A 16,143-nucleotide genomic window follows, 5' to 3' on the forward strand; every position below is an offset into this window, starting at 1 on the left:
TAATAAGAAACTGGCCCGAAAACCAGTCTACTCTATTCAGCATCTTAAAGGAAGCACAGTTCCTTTAAGATGTTCTGTGATAAGGTACTAACAATCCTCATGCTGCTATCTTCGCGGACGCAACCTCCGACTAAATCGCTTCCTTTTGGAGGCAACAATACGGAGTACAGGTACAGGACGTTTCGCAATCACGCACGCATAATTTTATCGTTAGCGGCCGGCGAAGAGGATAAAAGAGCCTGTCAGAGCAGTCGTCCTTCGCATTACGTTGACGAAAAAAAGCACCGTATAGTCAGTCAGTTGTTTCATGTTCACCGTATAGGACGACAATCAAGCAAAGGTAGGAGTGTCACGGGAAGTAGTGGCTAATGAGCAGAGGCAGTACATCTAGTTCTAATTTAATGTGTGCCAGTTTGCTTCAATACTCGTAAGTAAAGATGTCGTTTAGAGCCTGTCCTTCGAACGCCACCTAGAATAAACGAAGCCCGATCGCTTAAATGACATAGTTGTTGTCATTACGAGCCCGCCGATCACGAAAGGAAAGTTAGGTAGCAAGCGAGAAGTGGTGACGATCCATGACTTGAAAACCCGAGACGAGGTAGGGACGATAACAGACAAACACAAACACGGTCTCAAACACGCAAAACACGGCCGCCGATCACGATCGTGCTTCGGCGGCTGTTGCTGCGGAGACGAGGCGCCAACAGCCGCATGGGCAGCCAGTTGTAGCCAGGGAAACGTAACTGAATCTTTTTCGTTTCCGTTACCACCTCCGTTACTGACCCGTATGTGTTTCTGTTTCAGTTTCGGTTACCACCATTGTTGCTTTCGTTTACGTTACGTTTCCGTTTCGGTTTTCGGTACCGCCCCCCCCCCCCCCCCACCTCCAGCTTTTTGTTTTCCTTCTTTCTTTTCTTTCCTTTTTATTAAAAAAAAGGCCATTGAGACCGTGACAAAACTTAATCTCTCTACGTTCTGAAATCTATTTTGAGGACTCCAGGGATACACGCATACAAGAGACAACGGTTATTCAAAATACACATATATAGGTACGTGATTTCTGTGGACAGCTAATATGAACATGGTTTCCAGGAATGTTACTCACGCTTGCAACTTCCGGGTCACCATAAGCGTATAAGAACTATACTTTTTCTATTTACTGTATACTACTTACTTATATGCTCCAGTTTGATAGTTCATTTTAGTTTTAGTTCTTCAGTTAATTTTAGTTTGCTTCATTGAAATTCATTTCATAAGTTTATCTACATGATATGGTGAAAAATTACAGTAATTCGGGTCTTGCGGTACCCGAAATATTACCGTAAATTATTGTCGTTTCTGTTTCAGGTATTCTAACTGTGCGATATCCGTTTCCGTTTCTCTTACCGTTACCTGCTTGTAGCTACAGAAAGCCTGTGTTTTGAAATCGTCTGCTAGATTGGTTGAAACAGACGACGTCCAGACTCTGTATGCGAACGTGACAGAGTGGGATGAGCGAGCCCTTGCACCACCACCACCACTGCACTCTGAGAAAAAAGGGAGTAACGAGGAAGTAACTTCCCATTCTTACTCCAGTTTGACTCCCATGTCAGTGAGTTACTCCCTCATGCTCTCTGCATTTGCCAAGTAAATCCCTCACTGTAAATAGTTACTCTCCATTCCTATCCGAATTTTGAGCAACAAGTTGCGAGTGGCAACGCACTGCTTCTCGTGTGGAGATTTTCGAGTTCGTGTATACCACAGTCCAGCTATTCAGTTGTTTTATTGTCGTGGTTATTTAACCATTAGTTTTGCGTTAAATTCTCAGTTGGTGAAGACTTTACGCTTACGGGAGGACATCGCGTGGCGTGTGACCTTCTGACAAGCTAATGTCTTATTATTTATTCCGCCGTTTACTGCGTTCGAGGGAACTGCCGAATGAAGGCCCTGAGGTCAGCTCCCATGCTCTCGTACTTGCACACGGGTGACACAAACCCGCTATTGTGGTAACAATACCCTGAAGAGGGTGCTTTTGCTTGTCCTGATCGTACGTCATAGAAAACGTCATTTTGAGGTCGAATATTTCCGAAATCTATTTCAGTCTTCATAACGCCAAGAGATGAACGTATTCTGCCAGCGTAAACTATGCGGTGCTTCTTAGCCCATCGGCTTAGAGCCCATTTATTCTTACTTTAAGTACATCGCATCGGCTCAGTGAGTCTTAACGCGCGGTCGCCATCACATCTTTGGAAGTCGTCAACAGTACGACTCGTTACGACAGTAACGTACGAGAGTACGTCAGTCGTTACATAGAGTTTCAATTGACCTTGGTGGTGTAATAGCATGCTGTCCAAGGCAGGATCCCGCCTCAGCAAAATCCTGGATCCGCCTCTGCACGGAACCACATGTCAAATAGTACTCAGACAACTGTTCAACCGCGCATGTTTTGCGCCTTGGTGTGTGACCACATTATCTGCTGGTCCCTCAACACGTGTGCCGCCTTCAAGATAACTTATTTCGGGTCGCCAGAGTGCTGGCCATGTCACGTCGAGACTGGTATAGGTACCAGGGTTCGAATCCCGGTGCCGGCTGTGCCGTCTTGGGTTCTTCCCGAGTCTTCCTCAGACGCTTTCATACATATGACGACAGAGTTCCCTTAGCAGTCTGCTCAGGACGCACATTCCCCTAGAGCGTCAGTGGTGACGTTGCCCACACCTGTGAGGCCGACAACGGCGAGCCCTTTCACCGTCACCACCACCACCACCACCACCACCACCAGATCGCCAGAACTGAAGTAGTGCTTACGCATACCTGTGGTCCTACAGGTCCTACAGTGGACATGCAAGAGCCTCGAGTATCGTCGTAGCACCTTTCTACCGCAATGTCTCGATGGCCGCAGTGTACTTCTGGAACGGGTGCAACACTCGCACGTGTCAGCGAATTATGGCGTTGTAGTCAACGTGTCTCGCAATGTTCCCCGACGCCGGGAGGAGCATAAAATTAATTTCTAGTTTTGAGCAGTGTGACTTCTTGAGCTGTCCACTCTACCGACGCCTGTGGCAACGTTGCTCCTCGAAGGCCGATTTCAGCTGCGTGCAGACAGTCTTCCAACGTGAGGCGGAGAGCGGAGACGCGCGCTGTTGCTAGTAGAGGGACGCCAGAGCTCCCGGTGACGTCATCAACTCTTGGAGAAAGTATGGAGTTTCGAGGAGTTTGTTTCGAAAATCCGTGGAAGCTCCTAATGTTAACTGAAGGCATTTGTATTTTGATTATTGAGTCTTTGAGGGAGGTTAATGCACGATACGAACTGAAATAAATGTGACTTTTTAGTCTGTAGTGGAACGTTGTGGACTCTCTAAAGGAGCAGGGGGTGGGGGGGGGGGGGGTGTTTATAGCGCCATTCGGATTAAAGATGTCTCTCTCGCGCTCTGCAGTAGTACACTCTCAGAAAAAAGGGCGTGAAAAGGTCAACATAGCGTCTGAAGGTTTAAAAGGGTGGTAAAACCAATTATCATATATCCAATTGCTACAAAAAGGCGTACGCCCTCCTCACTCACCGAATCAGCAGTGGTAATATTACCTCCTGAAAGGTATAACTTCTCCACCCTTTTTTCTGAGAGTGTATACAGTGTTCTCATGCAGAAACGCACGCACATATTCGTAATTTTACTGCACAAGGGTCTGCTAACTCTGTTGCCCGCATATGTGCCGTAACCTATGTGCTGCACAAAGTCCGTTTGCAGTGCACACTGCACAGTTCCGGACCGGATTTTCGCAGTTTATACCCCTTTAATGTAAGTGTCTCTCTTTTAGCTTATGGGAGCAGTGCAATGTGCACTCCAAACGTTTTTTTTTCTTTGCAGTAACTACTTTACGAAACACACCGGCAACAGAGCTAGCAGTCACTTAATTGTGTGTAAAATTACATCTTTTTCTTTTTACATTTTGGTACTCTTCGTAAAAATTGGAACAAGCGAACAATTTATGGAGGGGTCCTTCGCTGCTCCTTTACTACTACGTTGATGTGGGGACCCAATCGACAAGTTTTCGTGACATGATATGTCTCACTGTGAAAAGAAAAAAGAGAGCCGTTGGGGTCGTTAGCCACAATTTCAGCTGAGGAATGTCAGCGAATGCACGCGTGCAGCCGGTACTTTAGTCTATTCCTGGCACGACACGCATACACTATTACAGCTTTACGTATCCGCTCAGATCGATACACACAAATTGGGGCATCATTCGCGAGGCCCTATCGAGCATCAAGCAACAGAGGGAGGCGTATTTGAATAGAGGCCGCTATCGTGTTAACGGTAACTGATGAAAATTTCTAGGAACCAAGTGCAGAGTAAAGTGACATCTAACGACCACGGCGTTTCTAACGGCAGATCGAAGAACCGCTGGTCGATAGATACAACAAGTCGTTGCCAGTGCGAGAAACACGGGCGACCGCCTTCACTGTGATTGGCGGATGCATACTCTTGACCCATAAACTGCCGAGTCTGTCAGGGGTGCAAGACACTTGGGCTGTGGGTCTCGTACTTCGAAGCACTGCGGTTCAAGCAGAGTTGTACGTATATCTTTGTGGTGTATCGGTATTTCGGTAATACTTTTCTTGCAGAGTATTTGCACCTTATTACCCAGTGAATCGTTTCCGGTGGCCGGTAATAGTAATCGACTTGCTCTATCGTTTCGTGAAAGCAGGTTTCAGTACTTAGACTCTAGCGGTACACCTGTAGCTGCGGTGGAACTATCACGTGCAGCCGAGCATTCAGCAAATGTGTCGTATGTCGAAACCACGACAGCTAGGCACCCCTGCCCAGCGCCGAATTTAGAAGCTATAGCGGTGGCGCTGCTCATCGCCCCGGTTATTGCTTCCTCAATTTCTGCAATACTTTGTACTTCAGCCTGCCTTAGTATTTTTGTACAAGCAGTGGATGTCCCACGAGAGATACTTCTTTGTAAAGTTGATTATCATCATCATACACGTTTTCATAGGAGCTGTTGCTGTCGCCTGCTACGGTAGTCGTACGTCCTCTTCTGCACGTTCAAAATTCAAATTTCCATCGTCCAATCATGATGTAGATCTCGCGGGCCGATGAGCAGAGCCCCTAGCGGATCGCGCGGACGGGCTCCTCATAGGGGTTGCCGACTATGACATTGTCATTATAACCAGGGATTTCCCTACATCCCCCCGCATTTTTGCACCCCCCCCCTGAAATTTCTCAGATGACCCCACCCAGCTCGGCCACCAACACGTTCTGGTAGAGAGTCCGGCGCAGCGAATTACGTCCTGTACTATCAAACTTGGGCTGTAGGGCCACAGTCATGCAGATGATCGTACCATGCATTTGTCCAATCTGTGTGCTAGGTATTCCTTGAGCTTCGTGAGACAAGGTGCTAGTCTTTTTTGTTTGTCGGTCGTGTGATTAGGTATCTTAATGTTGAAATGTCATTCATAATGAATCTGTATTCTAATGTACGTACTGTGTTCTAACGTAATAACATATATAAATAGAACTGGAAAGCTGTGCAGAGATGTCACCATTGTGCCCCGATTCTTTCCGTGTCTAAGAAAAATTCCTTAAGTGGAACCTTCACCAAGCATACCCCCCCCCCCCCCAACCTTGAAAGCTCGGTGCTCCCCAGCAGTAAATTTCTGGGGAGATCACTGGTTATAGCCTAGTAGGCCGTGGTCGAAACAGCGCTCATTGAAGGCGTGAAGGTCACTATATAGCTTGAGTACATTCTCGGCCTCGACATTTGAAGGTAGTGGGTTCGATTCCTGGCCGAGTGCCGTAGCAATGCGGTGACACGACACGAATCGGTCATGTGCGCTGCCTTTTGCGAGGGACATCAGATGCGCAGGACTTTCAGGACTTTTGCGAAAGACTTTCAGATGAGCGGTATAGGTCGGCACAAGAGCCGCAATCCAGCAGACTGATGTCAGGCCTCCCCCAACGAAATGTCCTACCCAAAAGAGAAAAACGAGCCGAAAGAGAGAGAAAAAACAACAGCGAACATGCAGGTTAAAGAGAAGCCCCACGTTTACATGCGCAGTTCACTGACGTTTTCTGATATGGAACGATCGAAAAGCGCATTGTTCGCATATGTGAATGCTCTCGAAGTCGGCGTTCTCTTCGGAGCATCTCTTGAGTGGATCGTGCCGTCGTATAGACATCTGGTCGCAACGCGCAGAAGACTCAATGCAACATTGTATACTATACAAGATCTCGGCCTTGAGAGCGTTCGCAAATAAGGCAAAGATGAAATTCGCTTGGACAAACAACATCGGAAACGACAAGGTGTCGTGACGTCGTAACACAGGAAAAGATGGAGACTTTATTGTCCGTTGAGAACATAGGGTGTGGCGAGGCGGGATCACATATCGCGCGAGAGAGATCGACGTATTTTCACGATGGCGATGAGTGAGTAGAGGAGATGGTGTTCCTGTAAATGAGTCCCGGTCGACAGTGGATATGGGATGCCCCGGTGGGCTTGATGTGCTGTGGAACATGTCATACCATGGCCTCACTCCAGGACTGTGACGATAGAAGTAAGTAGCCGGTGTGATGGCGCGTCGTCGTAGCCCACGACCCGCTACATCACTCGACCCCCACTTAGTACCAGTTGTGGCACGTCATGGTATCTTCAGTGCCCCACGCTTCGCGACGGTCCTTCTCGGGCATCTACCAGCGGCACCTTCCCGAGCTACACTGCCTTGTACCGGTCGCGGTACGCTGCTGTCGACCGCAAGACACCACCCGAATCTCCTTGCGCCAGCGGTCCAAGAACCAGCACTCCTCATATACCCTCCCATCTGGTCTTCGCGGTCGCAGTCCTCGATTGAGGTCACGGGGAAGCTCCCAATAACATCTGGGCCGCGGGGACTTTCCATCACCGCCAATCAGGATTCATGTATGGGACAACACTTCCTCTACAAGTGTTCCTCTTTCTTTCTCACGATGTACGCAGCGTGTCGAAAGTGGCTCCTCGCCCTCTGCTGCCTTGTTGCTGCTGCAGGAACCGAGTCGACGTTACAGTGAAGATGCCGCTCACAGTTGCCCTCTTCGTGGGAAGCTGCAGGGTAGGCAGGATGGCTGACAGAGTCTTGAAACTCGTGCGCTCACAACTTGAAGAACGAGGTCATCAGGTGCTGCTCATTGGTAAGTTCTTTGCCGACCAAAAGGGCTATTATAAAACTGGTGTGAGGGTAGAGCCGCTGTTTGTACTGTACTGAAAAACTGTTTTTAGTGACCTGCTCGCATGTTGTCTGTGATGGGTAGTTGTCTTGGATCATACCCAAATCACAGAGCAAGACGCACAGCACACCTCCCTCTTCTGTGCTACCATCATCTCTCCTCTCCCTCTTTCACTGTTCCCTCATTTCCCTCCCTCGGTAATACCGAGCCGCCATCCCCGAGAGGGCTGATCATACCTTCCCCCAACATCACCCCCTCCCCCCTCAAAACAGCAACAACAATTTATTTGAATGATGACGAGTGGGGCAACAGTAAGAGACCACTACATATTTTTTGTTCATTGTTTGGTTTTAGCTTCGACAGTTTGTACAACAAACACAATGCGTTCTTGCAAAACTATAATGATCGTTGCTAGCCTGTAGAATACTCCATAGAGCACTTCACTCTCCTTCCGAGATCCCGTGAAAGACTGAGTGTTGTTGTTGGCGGCACCAACAACATGATGGAACAACCCGGTGGAAGTGCTCCCTGTTTGCATTTCTGGCAGATATTTGTAAGTTGGTGGTGTAACATATTTGCGGGGTGCTAGGGTGTGGGAGATGCTGAGAAAACCTCTGCTCATGAAGGCTAACCGCTCTCGAGACCCATAGCTGAAAACCGTAGGGAGGACACTCATAGGGCCTTGTCCTCACGAGGCTGATGGTGAGGCCATTTACACATAAGGCCCCGATATCTTTCATGATGTACTGCGCTTAGGTTGCTTAGGTTATTAAATTTCGCGTTACTACTATCAGGAGTCCAGCGGACAGTTATAAAACTTACAATTGCATGTTCATAACTCTGTAGCCTTTCTGAAAGGGACGTCATAATTGCAAGTAGCCTGTCTCACGGCAACCGTGTCATACCCACACAGATCCCCTCGAAGAATCGAATCTGCTGGCAGTGCGACAGCCGGTGCATTTCCATGGACCTGATGAGAAGGTGGCCCCGTGGTTGGATGCGGTGCACCAGAAGGTTCTTCAGGCAGAAGCTTTCCTCGTACTCAGCCCGGAATACAATCGTTGCATTGGACCCGCTCTTACTAGCGCCATGAACCACTTCCCACCGTCCTCATACAGACACAAGCCGTGCGCTGTCGTCTGCTACAGCATTGGTATGCTCATATTAGCTCATATTTATTTATTTCTTTCTTAGGGCGCCCACCAACTGATATACTCGTCATAAGGAGGGTTCTGCGTTGCCGGCATTCATTCCTGGGGAGATTCGGGATTTTTTTCCCGGCATTTAGGTATATATTCTTTTGTAAAATTCTGATATTTTCGGCATTTAAAACGTTTGCGCCAAAAATAACGCCAAGAAATCGGCAACCATAACGGCTCATGCAAGGAATGCAACAACAACAGATAAGTTAATGATAATGAATGGGGAAATTCATCACATTAGGTGCGAGGAGGATGTGCATTAGGACACTGAGAAAGCGATGAATTTCCTTCCTTCTGTTGGAATGTTCCACTTGTACTTGAACCCACTGATAAAGTATTACGGGGGAAGCGTTACAGGGGAAGGTCCACATGTGAATCTACTCCCATTGTGTTTCTATTTTTTTTGGGGGGGGGGAGATCCTTCCCTAAGCAAAAGAGTAGCAGCTCCGCAGAGCGGCATTCTCAGCATTCTGCCTGGAAACGAGGTGAAGGAAAAATGAGAATGTGATGCCCCGCAGGGAAAGTATCCGGTCGGGTACCCTCATTTCCGGCATGTAGCACCATATGCCAGGGCATATTCGGAACTTTCCGGAATATACCGAATTTCCAGAAAGATATTCGACGGATATTTTTCGGCATTTTCGACAAATGCAGAAAACGCGGAACCCTAGTCATAAGACACTCTAGGGGTACGCGTAGAGACGGAGGGATACCATCGCCTCTACAAAGATTCATCAGAAAGAATGAAAAAAAGAAGAGAAAGGGTACAGCCGTATGACGTCACGCATACGTCATAATATGTGCTGGAATCGAATCTCCATTGAATACGAGTCTCCATTGAATTATGGCAGTCGTCGGAAGAAGCGAGCGACCGGACCAGGAATCAAACCGCCGTCGAACCATCGGTGATTGCAGTGCTATCAAAGATACTACGGTATAATTATAGTGTTGTACTCTGACGCAGGAGCAAACGGTAGAACAGTTGACGGAGTTTATTAGATAGAATGAAACACTGATGATTATTTGCAGATCTCGCTTACACCGAAGACTGTCACTAGCATGAGCGATCGACAGAGCCTTCTCAGTTGCTGCATTTCAAGCGAGAACTTAAAAAAGTACAACATGTTAGTCATGGCTTCTGTCTTTTTTCTGTTCCGACGTACATACTCAGGCAAAGTCAGCTATCTTTCTACAATGACACTATAGAAAAGCTGTAGTTAAACAGTTTTAGTATTTGGCAGCGGTTCCTTCGAGCTCGTACAACACGGCACGTCGTCATGCCCGCTCCTTGACCATCTGCGACGGCACCTGAAGGGTACTCGCCGGGGTACCTTTATGGGGGTCTCCGTTTTACTTGCTGGTCTCTGATGTCGTCATGCTCGTCGTACTCATGCGGCACAAATGTCATAGTTCTGTAGCAAACCTCTAGGGGAGCGGTAGAGCCTTTGGTTGAAAGACCTTCAGTACGCGTCCTCAACGCTGATGTGAGGGGCGCCTGATGTCTGAAAAGTCTCACGTCTCCTGACCTGTATGAATCGCGGTAGCATTACGTTTGTCCATTTCTTTTACGTACGCAGGCACAGGAGGTGGTCAGTCAGCGGCAGCGCAACTAAGAAGCTTCTTAGGAGAATTGGGAGCGGTGACTGTGCCTACCGTATGTATGTGGCCCAAAGTGCACGAAACCATCTCTGAGAGCGGAGTCACCGAGAACCATAGCGTGAAATCATCCCTCGGCCAGCTACTCACGGAGCTGGAGTGGTATGGTACTGCCCTCCTTAACCACAAGGGGGCATGTGGAATGCCGTCTTAATATATTGGAGACGGGATTACCGTTTCAAAGGAGTAAACAGTTATCAAATTTCGTGTGAGTCTTCCTTGTTACGTTATTGCATTGGGTCTGACGCAACAATCAGTGGCGCAGGACAATATGTCTAGAGGGAGTTGCCAATTAGAGGCAGCTAGCCCATAGGTGGTATTGAAGAGTTTGCTTAGATACGTCGTTCTGTGAGGGAGACAACACATATGAGGTGCCGTTGCCGAGATTTGAGGTGAGTATAGAGATGCGACGAGGGGGCCCTACCTTTCCTGTAGTGGGCGCTACCGTGGCATCGCCCAGGATGAACGTCCTCATTATGTAAAGCCACGAGTCATCTTCATTTATTAGCGGCATTTCCCGCACGACGTGAACATTCATTCAACATTCACGTATACTTCTGAGGTAATCTGTTCTCATCTCATGAGGCAATCTGTTCTCAACGCTGCACTGGAGAGTCTGGGTCAAACTTGCTGAGCATCAAGTTATCTCAGCACGCGCTGTGCACCCAAAACGATATCCCATGCAAAAAATGCTCGAGTCTCCTTTTTCCTCCCGCCTTTGAAAATAACGTTCATGTTCATGAAATCTCTAGTCGTATAGGTACTTCGGCATTGGAGGATATAGGAAGGTGTATATGCCTTGTGTAGTTTTCAATGCACTTATCAAGTGCCTATGAAGGATAATGGACAGAAAACAATGCACCAACACCAAGTCTCACTTGACTTTTATTATTTTTTCAACACTTAGTGTGTGTTTCCAGCGGTGGAGATTTCGTTTACATATCTATAGTGGTGACGCAAAAATATCGAAGTTTTCAATATCGACAAATATCATCATCGTAAAAAAATCGATAAAATCCACTAAAATATCGATATATATAGTATATATCGATATTTTATCGATATATCAGTATTTTTAAGAGAAATATCGTTATTTCGATGTTTGAAAAGCCGTCACGCCATGACTTGAAGAAATGAAAAAAAGTTGCCCTATAGTTTTATTATCTCTCACGCGTATTACCGCTGAGGTACATGATGAAGGCGCCGACGGACAACGTGCATTACGAAGACCAGTGAGGATACGTCCTCAAACTTGCTGGTGGTGATGTGGGGAATGAAATAATGAGCCCCACAATAAGGATCGAAGTCCTATTATCGTGCCAGGAAGACTGGGGAATAATTAGTGCAAGCATTTAGGTTGGTGCAGATGATGTCGCCCTCTTTGGATCCGCACCAGCATGCCTGCCTCCTTCTTTGGTCCTCGAGGAGTGCATTTATACGAATACGGAGCCATGCCAGCAAATCTTCGGTTTCGGCACAAAATGTAGCCCCGGACGATCCACTAACATTTAGAAACTAAACCATAACCCCAGAGTTTTCCCCTAACGTGCATTACATCTTTACAGGAAACATCGGCCATCGTGTTGCAAAACCAAATCAAGAGGGAGAGAGGGAAAAATGCCGTCAAGTTTGGTTAATACAACAACAACTTTAACATGATGACACTTTACACAACGACAACACAACCCAACAATGACACAACAACAACTTTTATTTTAAGATGATGAATGGGGAGTTTCATCGTCTACCCCGTTGCTGGTGGTGATATGGGGAATGAAATAATGAACCCGTTCAGAATAAGGATCGAAGTCCTATTATGTCCAAAAAAGTCAAAAGAGCTTTGAGCGCACAGCGTTGGTGGACTGGATTCGGCCAGGGACGCAGCAATTTTCATAGCGAGAATGGGAAAGGGTCCACTCGTTGACGCGCTCCTTTTTTCATACTGTCCACGCGCAGAAGTCGCCGAATTACTGATATTTCTATCAGCACGTATATCGATATCTATATCGATGTAATATCATCGCAGGCATACAGTATCGATAACATGTCGATAAGAATATCGATATCGTTCCATCACTAACCTATAGACGTCGCCACACCGATAACTGATTATCAGGCGGCGGCACGCATCACTGGCAGTATGGTAGCCAGGAAGTATTTAGACCCCCCCGGTCTATAGGGATTTTACATGGGGAAGGAGGATTTCGCCCTCGTTTCCCTCTCCCAAATGCACTGCCACAGGTACGATTTCGGGGGGTTTGAACCCCCCCCCCCCCACGTGGCTACGCCCCTGATCGCTGGCATGCAGTGCTTCCAGCTGTACGAAACTAAGCGGAAGCGTTATGTGGGGGTTGTACGCCCATGAAAAGTGAGGCAATAGCTTCAAAGTTTAGATGTTCTGAAGTTGCAAGTGTATGTGCTTATCCCAGATCTGCTTAAAAAGCAAAATGGGCGATCAATATGCTTCCGAAGTCTGATAAAAAAAAAAGTCTTGCTAATGCGACGACTTTCACCTTGGCACCCATTCAAGATAGCTTGGGGGCGGGCAGTTACCCCCCTGCCCCGTTTTGCCCCTGGTCCCGTTTTGCAGACGCGTATTCCATTCTTTCAAAATGTTCAACAGCGCTGGTACACGGTTTTCTTTATTGTATTACAAGCATTGAGAGTTGATTTTTGTCCTCAGCAGCAGCGCAGCTGTAGCCGAACAGCACCTGTGTCGCGTCTATATGTGTGTACGTATATATGCTGTGCTGCTAGGACTTTTTCATACAGTTTTTGCATGCCTCAAACATAGTGAGCTGTAATAGAGCTCTACATGAAGAAGCACGTAAGACATCGTAATTTTGTGTTTTCCTCCCTTCGTATCGTTTATCTCATTATGGTGCACGAAAACGTCCACAAGTGGTGGACTGCTGCCAGCACTCTAGCGAAAATGCCCTATATTATCCTGTCGAAATTTTGTGTGTGTGTGTTCTGTCTTTCTTCCCTGTCTCAGATTTCGTCCTTTTCGTACCCTATAGTCTTCGAAGAAATGGTTTCCTGGGATCGAAGACCGGCTAGTACAGGGCATACTCGGCATCTTTGCGTTACCACCACCTCGTGGTCTTCGGAACATTTCTTCTCTGGCGTATTATTTTCGCACATTTTCAGCACATTCGTATCGGCACCTCTCGTATTTCCTAAATGCCGCAGGGACAGTATAGTTCTGTCCCATGACAGGCCGCAATGCTCTTGACTGGATTTTTCTGTCATTCCAAGCCATACATGGGGGGGGGGGGGGGTAATCATTCAAAGGTTTCTAGTGCCAAAATGCGTAGCTTCATTTCATCATCCAAGTGTGAGGAGATTGGCCTTCCTAGCTCGTTATGGGACAAGGTCTGATAGTTCATCGTAGGACAAGTTGAAAAATCGTTCTGCGGCAGAATGCTCTTCACGCGTCTGGTGCAATTCTTTCCCGAAGTTCTCTATAGTTGAGCTTTATAAAAATTGCATCCATATACTTTCTCGAGCTGTAAGTCGCTGGTCTTCTTTGTCATGCTGCTAATTCAAATGTTTTCGTGCGTAACAGCGAGTATTATGCTCGAGTTCTACCGTCAATGACGTGACAACGCGGCGTAGAATCAGTGGAAATTACGAGGATATCCTCGCAATTTCCACAGACCAGTTTACGCGTGGACGAGAAGGCGATGAGCAACGTTGACAAAAAGATCAAAATGCGAAGTCTGCTCCACGAATGGGTTGGCTGACCGCGCCAGTAGCCCGTTTTCGTGTTGACTGTGCCTGCGGAAGGCCGCGAGACTTCAGGGATTGCAGCGACCAGCGACAGTTGGAAGAGCGACTTCCATGACCTTGTCGGCATGCTGGTCGGGGGAGTCATGCCTGCAGCCGTGGCGGGGACAGTTATGGTAGGTGAAGTCATGGAAATAGGCAGTTCTGTTCGTCAGGAGGGCTTGCATGGCCCCAAGGGAGGATCCATGATTTTCCCGAGGGGGAGGGGGAGGGTCCGCTATGGACAAGTGCCACGTGCGTCTGGAACTGAGGAGGAATCCGGACCCCCCCCCCCCCCCCAAATAGATCCGCGCCTTCATGGCCCGTTCTAACTCGTAAGGCGGCGGCACCGCCAAGCGCCTCAGCATACTGCGTTGCAGGATAGCGATCTTCAAGCGGTCGTCGGGCTCGTGCGCGGAATTTATGTGTGTGTGTGTGAATCGCGACATACATGGGCCATTGGCGCTCTCAGGCGGTAGGGGAAGAGACAGTACGTGGTGATGACATTTCCCCAGGGCGTTAGTCGTGACGTTGCCCACATACGTGAGGCCGACAACGGCAAGCCCTTTCAACATCACCACCACCACCACCACGTGGTGATGACTAGTTGGGAGGTGCTGGGAGGTGCAAGGAGGAACTGGGCTTCAAAGCGTGGAGTCGGACGGCAAGTAGTATAGAAAGGTGATGAGTTGCAATCTTTCACTCATGGCGGGGACGTCGCTGTGGCCTCGAAGCCATTATTGGCGTCGACGAAGAAAGGCGTCGAGACCGCGCCTATTTTGAAATTTTTAATGTACGAGGGGTATTCAAGTCAAACCGGGACTTTTCATTTTTCGCAAAAGTAAAATGAACTTACAGGCGAGAAACGTAATCTCCAGCTGCACTAATGCGTTTGTCCCAGCGTTTCACGAGGGCTTGGATGCCGGCAGCGTAGAAATCCTTACCGGCGCGTAGCAGCCATGATCGGACCGCATTTATGACCTCGTCGTCGCAGCTGAAGTGGCCCGAAGAGATTGAAATCGCTGGGGCCGAGGTGTGGACTGTAAGGGGGATGTGGCAGCCCTCCCAGCCAAGTTCCGGTAAGGTGCGTGTCGTGACATGCGCGGTTTGCGAGCGTGCATTGTACTGTAGGAAGACGACTCCTTTTGTGATGAGGCCCGGCCGCTTTTGCTTCAGCGCCTTATGCACATTCCTGAGAACCTGGCAGTAATATGCACTATTGATGGTGGTACCAGTGGGGAGAAAGTCAACATGAACGTCAGCCTTGTCCCAGAAAACCGTGGCCATGACCTTACCCACAGATTGGGTGCTTCGGAACTTCTTGGGAGCTGTGTTCTTGGAGCGAATGCTTCCACTGTTTTGATGCGCGTTTAGACCCAGGAGTGAAACGGTGCACCCACGTTTCATCGAACGTGATGATCCGATTAAGGAACGGCTGTCCTTCAGTATCAAAACGGTACCTTAGCTCTTGGGAGATTTCCAGTCTTCTCTGCCGGTCAGACATGGAGAGCTGCCTCGGGACCCAACAGGCACAAATTTTCCGAGTTCAACGTTCCCACAGAAAGGTCCGTCGTTCAGGCTAGTTCGAGACATGTTACCCGTCGGTCCTTGAGTTGGATGTCCTCAGGAACTGACACTGGGCTGTGAGCCGCCCCGGCCGGGATCGTCCTGCACTGATGTACGGCCGTCTCGGAACAGTTTGCACCTCTCCAACGCTTTGCTGCGGCTAAGTGTATCGTGGCCATACTGAGCCTGAAGTCTTATGCGAGTTTTAGATGACTTTACACGCCTCCATTCACGAGATGTGTGTGCGCTCACTTCGTTGTCGCACCACCCAACTTTGCACCACCACCCAACTTTGCACCACCACGTGGTGGCGTGTCGCGTGTGAAAATGACGAAAAAGTAGCGCGAGCCATTTGTACTCAGACAAAGTCCTTGTTTGACTTGAACACCCCTCGTACTACCTCAACAAGCACTACATATTCCATCGCACCACTCAAATTAATCTTCCTGAAAACTGCGCTCAAAAGAATCTCTCTAAATCACTCTTTAATAAGAATGCACAGGTGTCTCAATGTACCACGACAGGAAGGCCTGAGCGTTGGGCAAGACATGTAAACAAACACAAACACGAAGTGTCTTGCCCATCGCTCAGGCTTGCCTATCATGGAATTTATCCACCAGCTAGCCTGCATTTACGTCATTCTGTCAATGACCTCTCAATATTCCTGTACTGTCGATATTTATGGCAAATTCGACTGTTCGAACTGCAGCAAGCATCCAAATAGGCTACAGAGTTTCAAAATCTGGACCGCGCACCAGCCAAGAGCCCCAGTC

At 48.1% G+C, this 16,143-nt stretch overlaps 1 protein-coding gene across 2 annotated transcripts; it reads left to right on the forward strand.

Annotated features, from left to right (window-relative positions):
- Positions 1-234: 234 nt before the first annotated feature.
- On the forward strand, positions 235-10,241 carry LOC135400707 (uncharacterized). Of its 2 annotated transcripts, none has more exons than XM_064632568.1 (6): positions 235-340; positions 1,348-1,591; positions 4,365-4,546; positions 6,952-7,142; positions 8,092-8,331; positions 9,958-10,241. In XM_064632568.1, exons 2-6 carry the CDS (start codon positions 1,586-1,588, stop codon positions 10,188-10,190), a joined length of 852 nt encoding a protein of 283 aa, XP_064488638.1. In that variant the 5' UTR covers positions 235-340; positions 1,348-1,585; the 3' UTR covers positions 10,191-10,241. The 2 variants fall into 2 exon arrangements, with proteins under 2 accessions (XP_064488638.1, XP_064488636.1); XM_064632566.1 differs by having other exon boundaries at positions 1,438-1,591.
- The last annotated feature ends 5,902 nt before the right edge of the window (positions 10,242-16,143 follow it).

Source organism: Ornithodoros turicata, chromosome 7 (assembly GCF_037126465.1).
Source record: "Ornithodoros turicata isolate Travis chromosome 7, ASM3712646v1, whole genome shotgun sequence".
NCBI lineage: Eukaryota > Metazoa > Arthropoda > Arachnida > Ixodida > Argasidae > Ornithodoros > Ornithodoros turicata.

Coding starts and splice junctions, on each gene's coding strand:
- LOC135400707 (XM_064632568.1), top strand. Junction 4,547..6,951: donor ACTGCGGTTCAAGCAGAGTT/GTACGTATATCT, acceptor CGATGTACGCAG/CGTGTCGAAAGTGGCTCCTC. Junction 8,332..9,957: donor TGTCGTCTGCTACAGCATTG/GTATGCTCATAT, acceptor TTACGTACGCAG/GCACAGGAGGTGGTCAGTCA.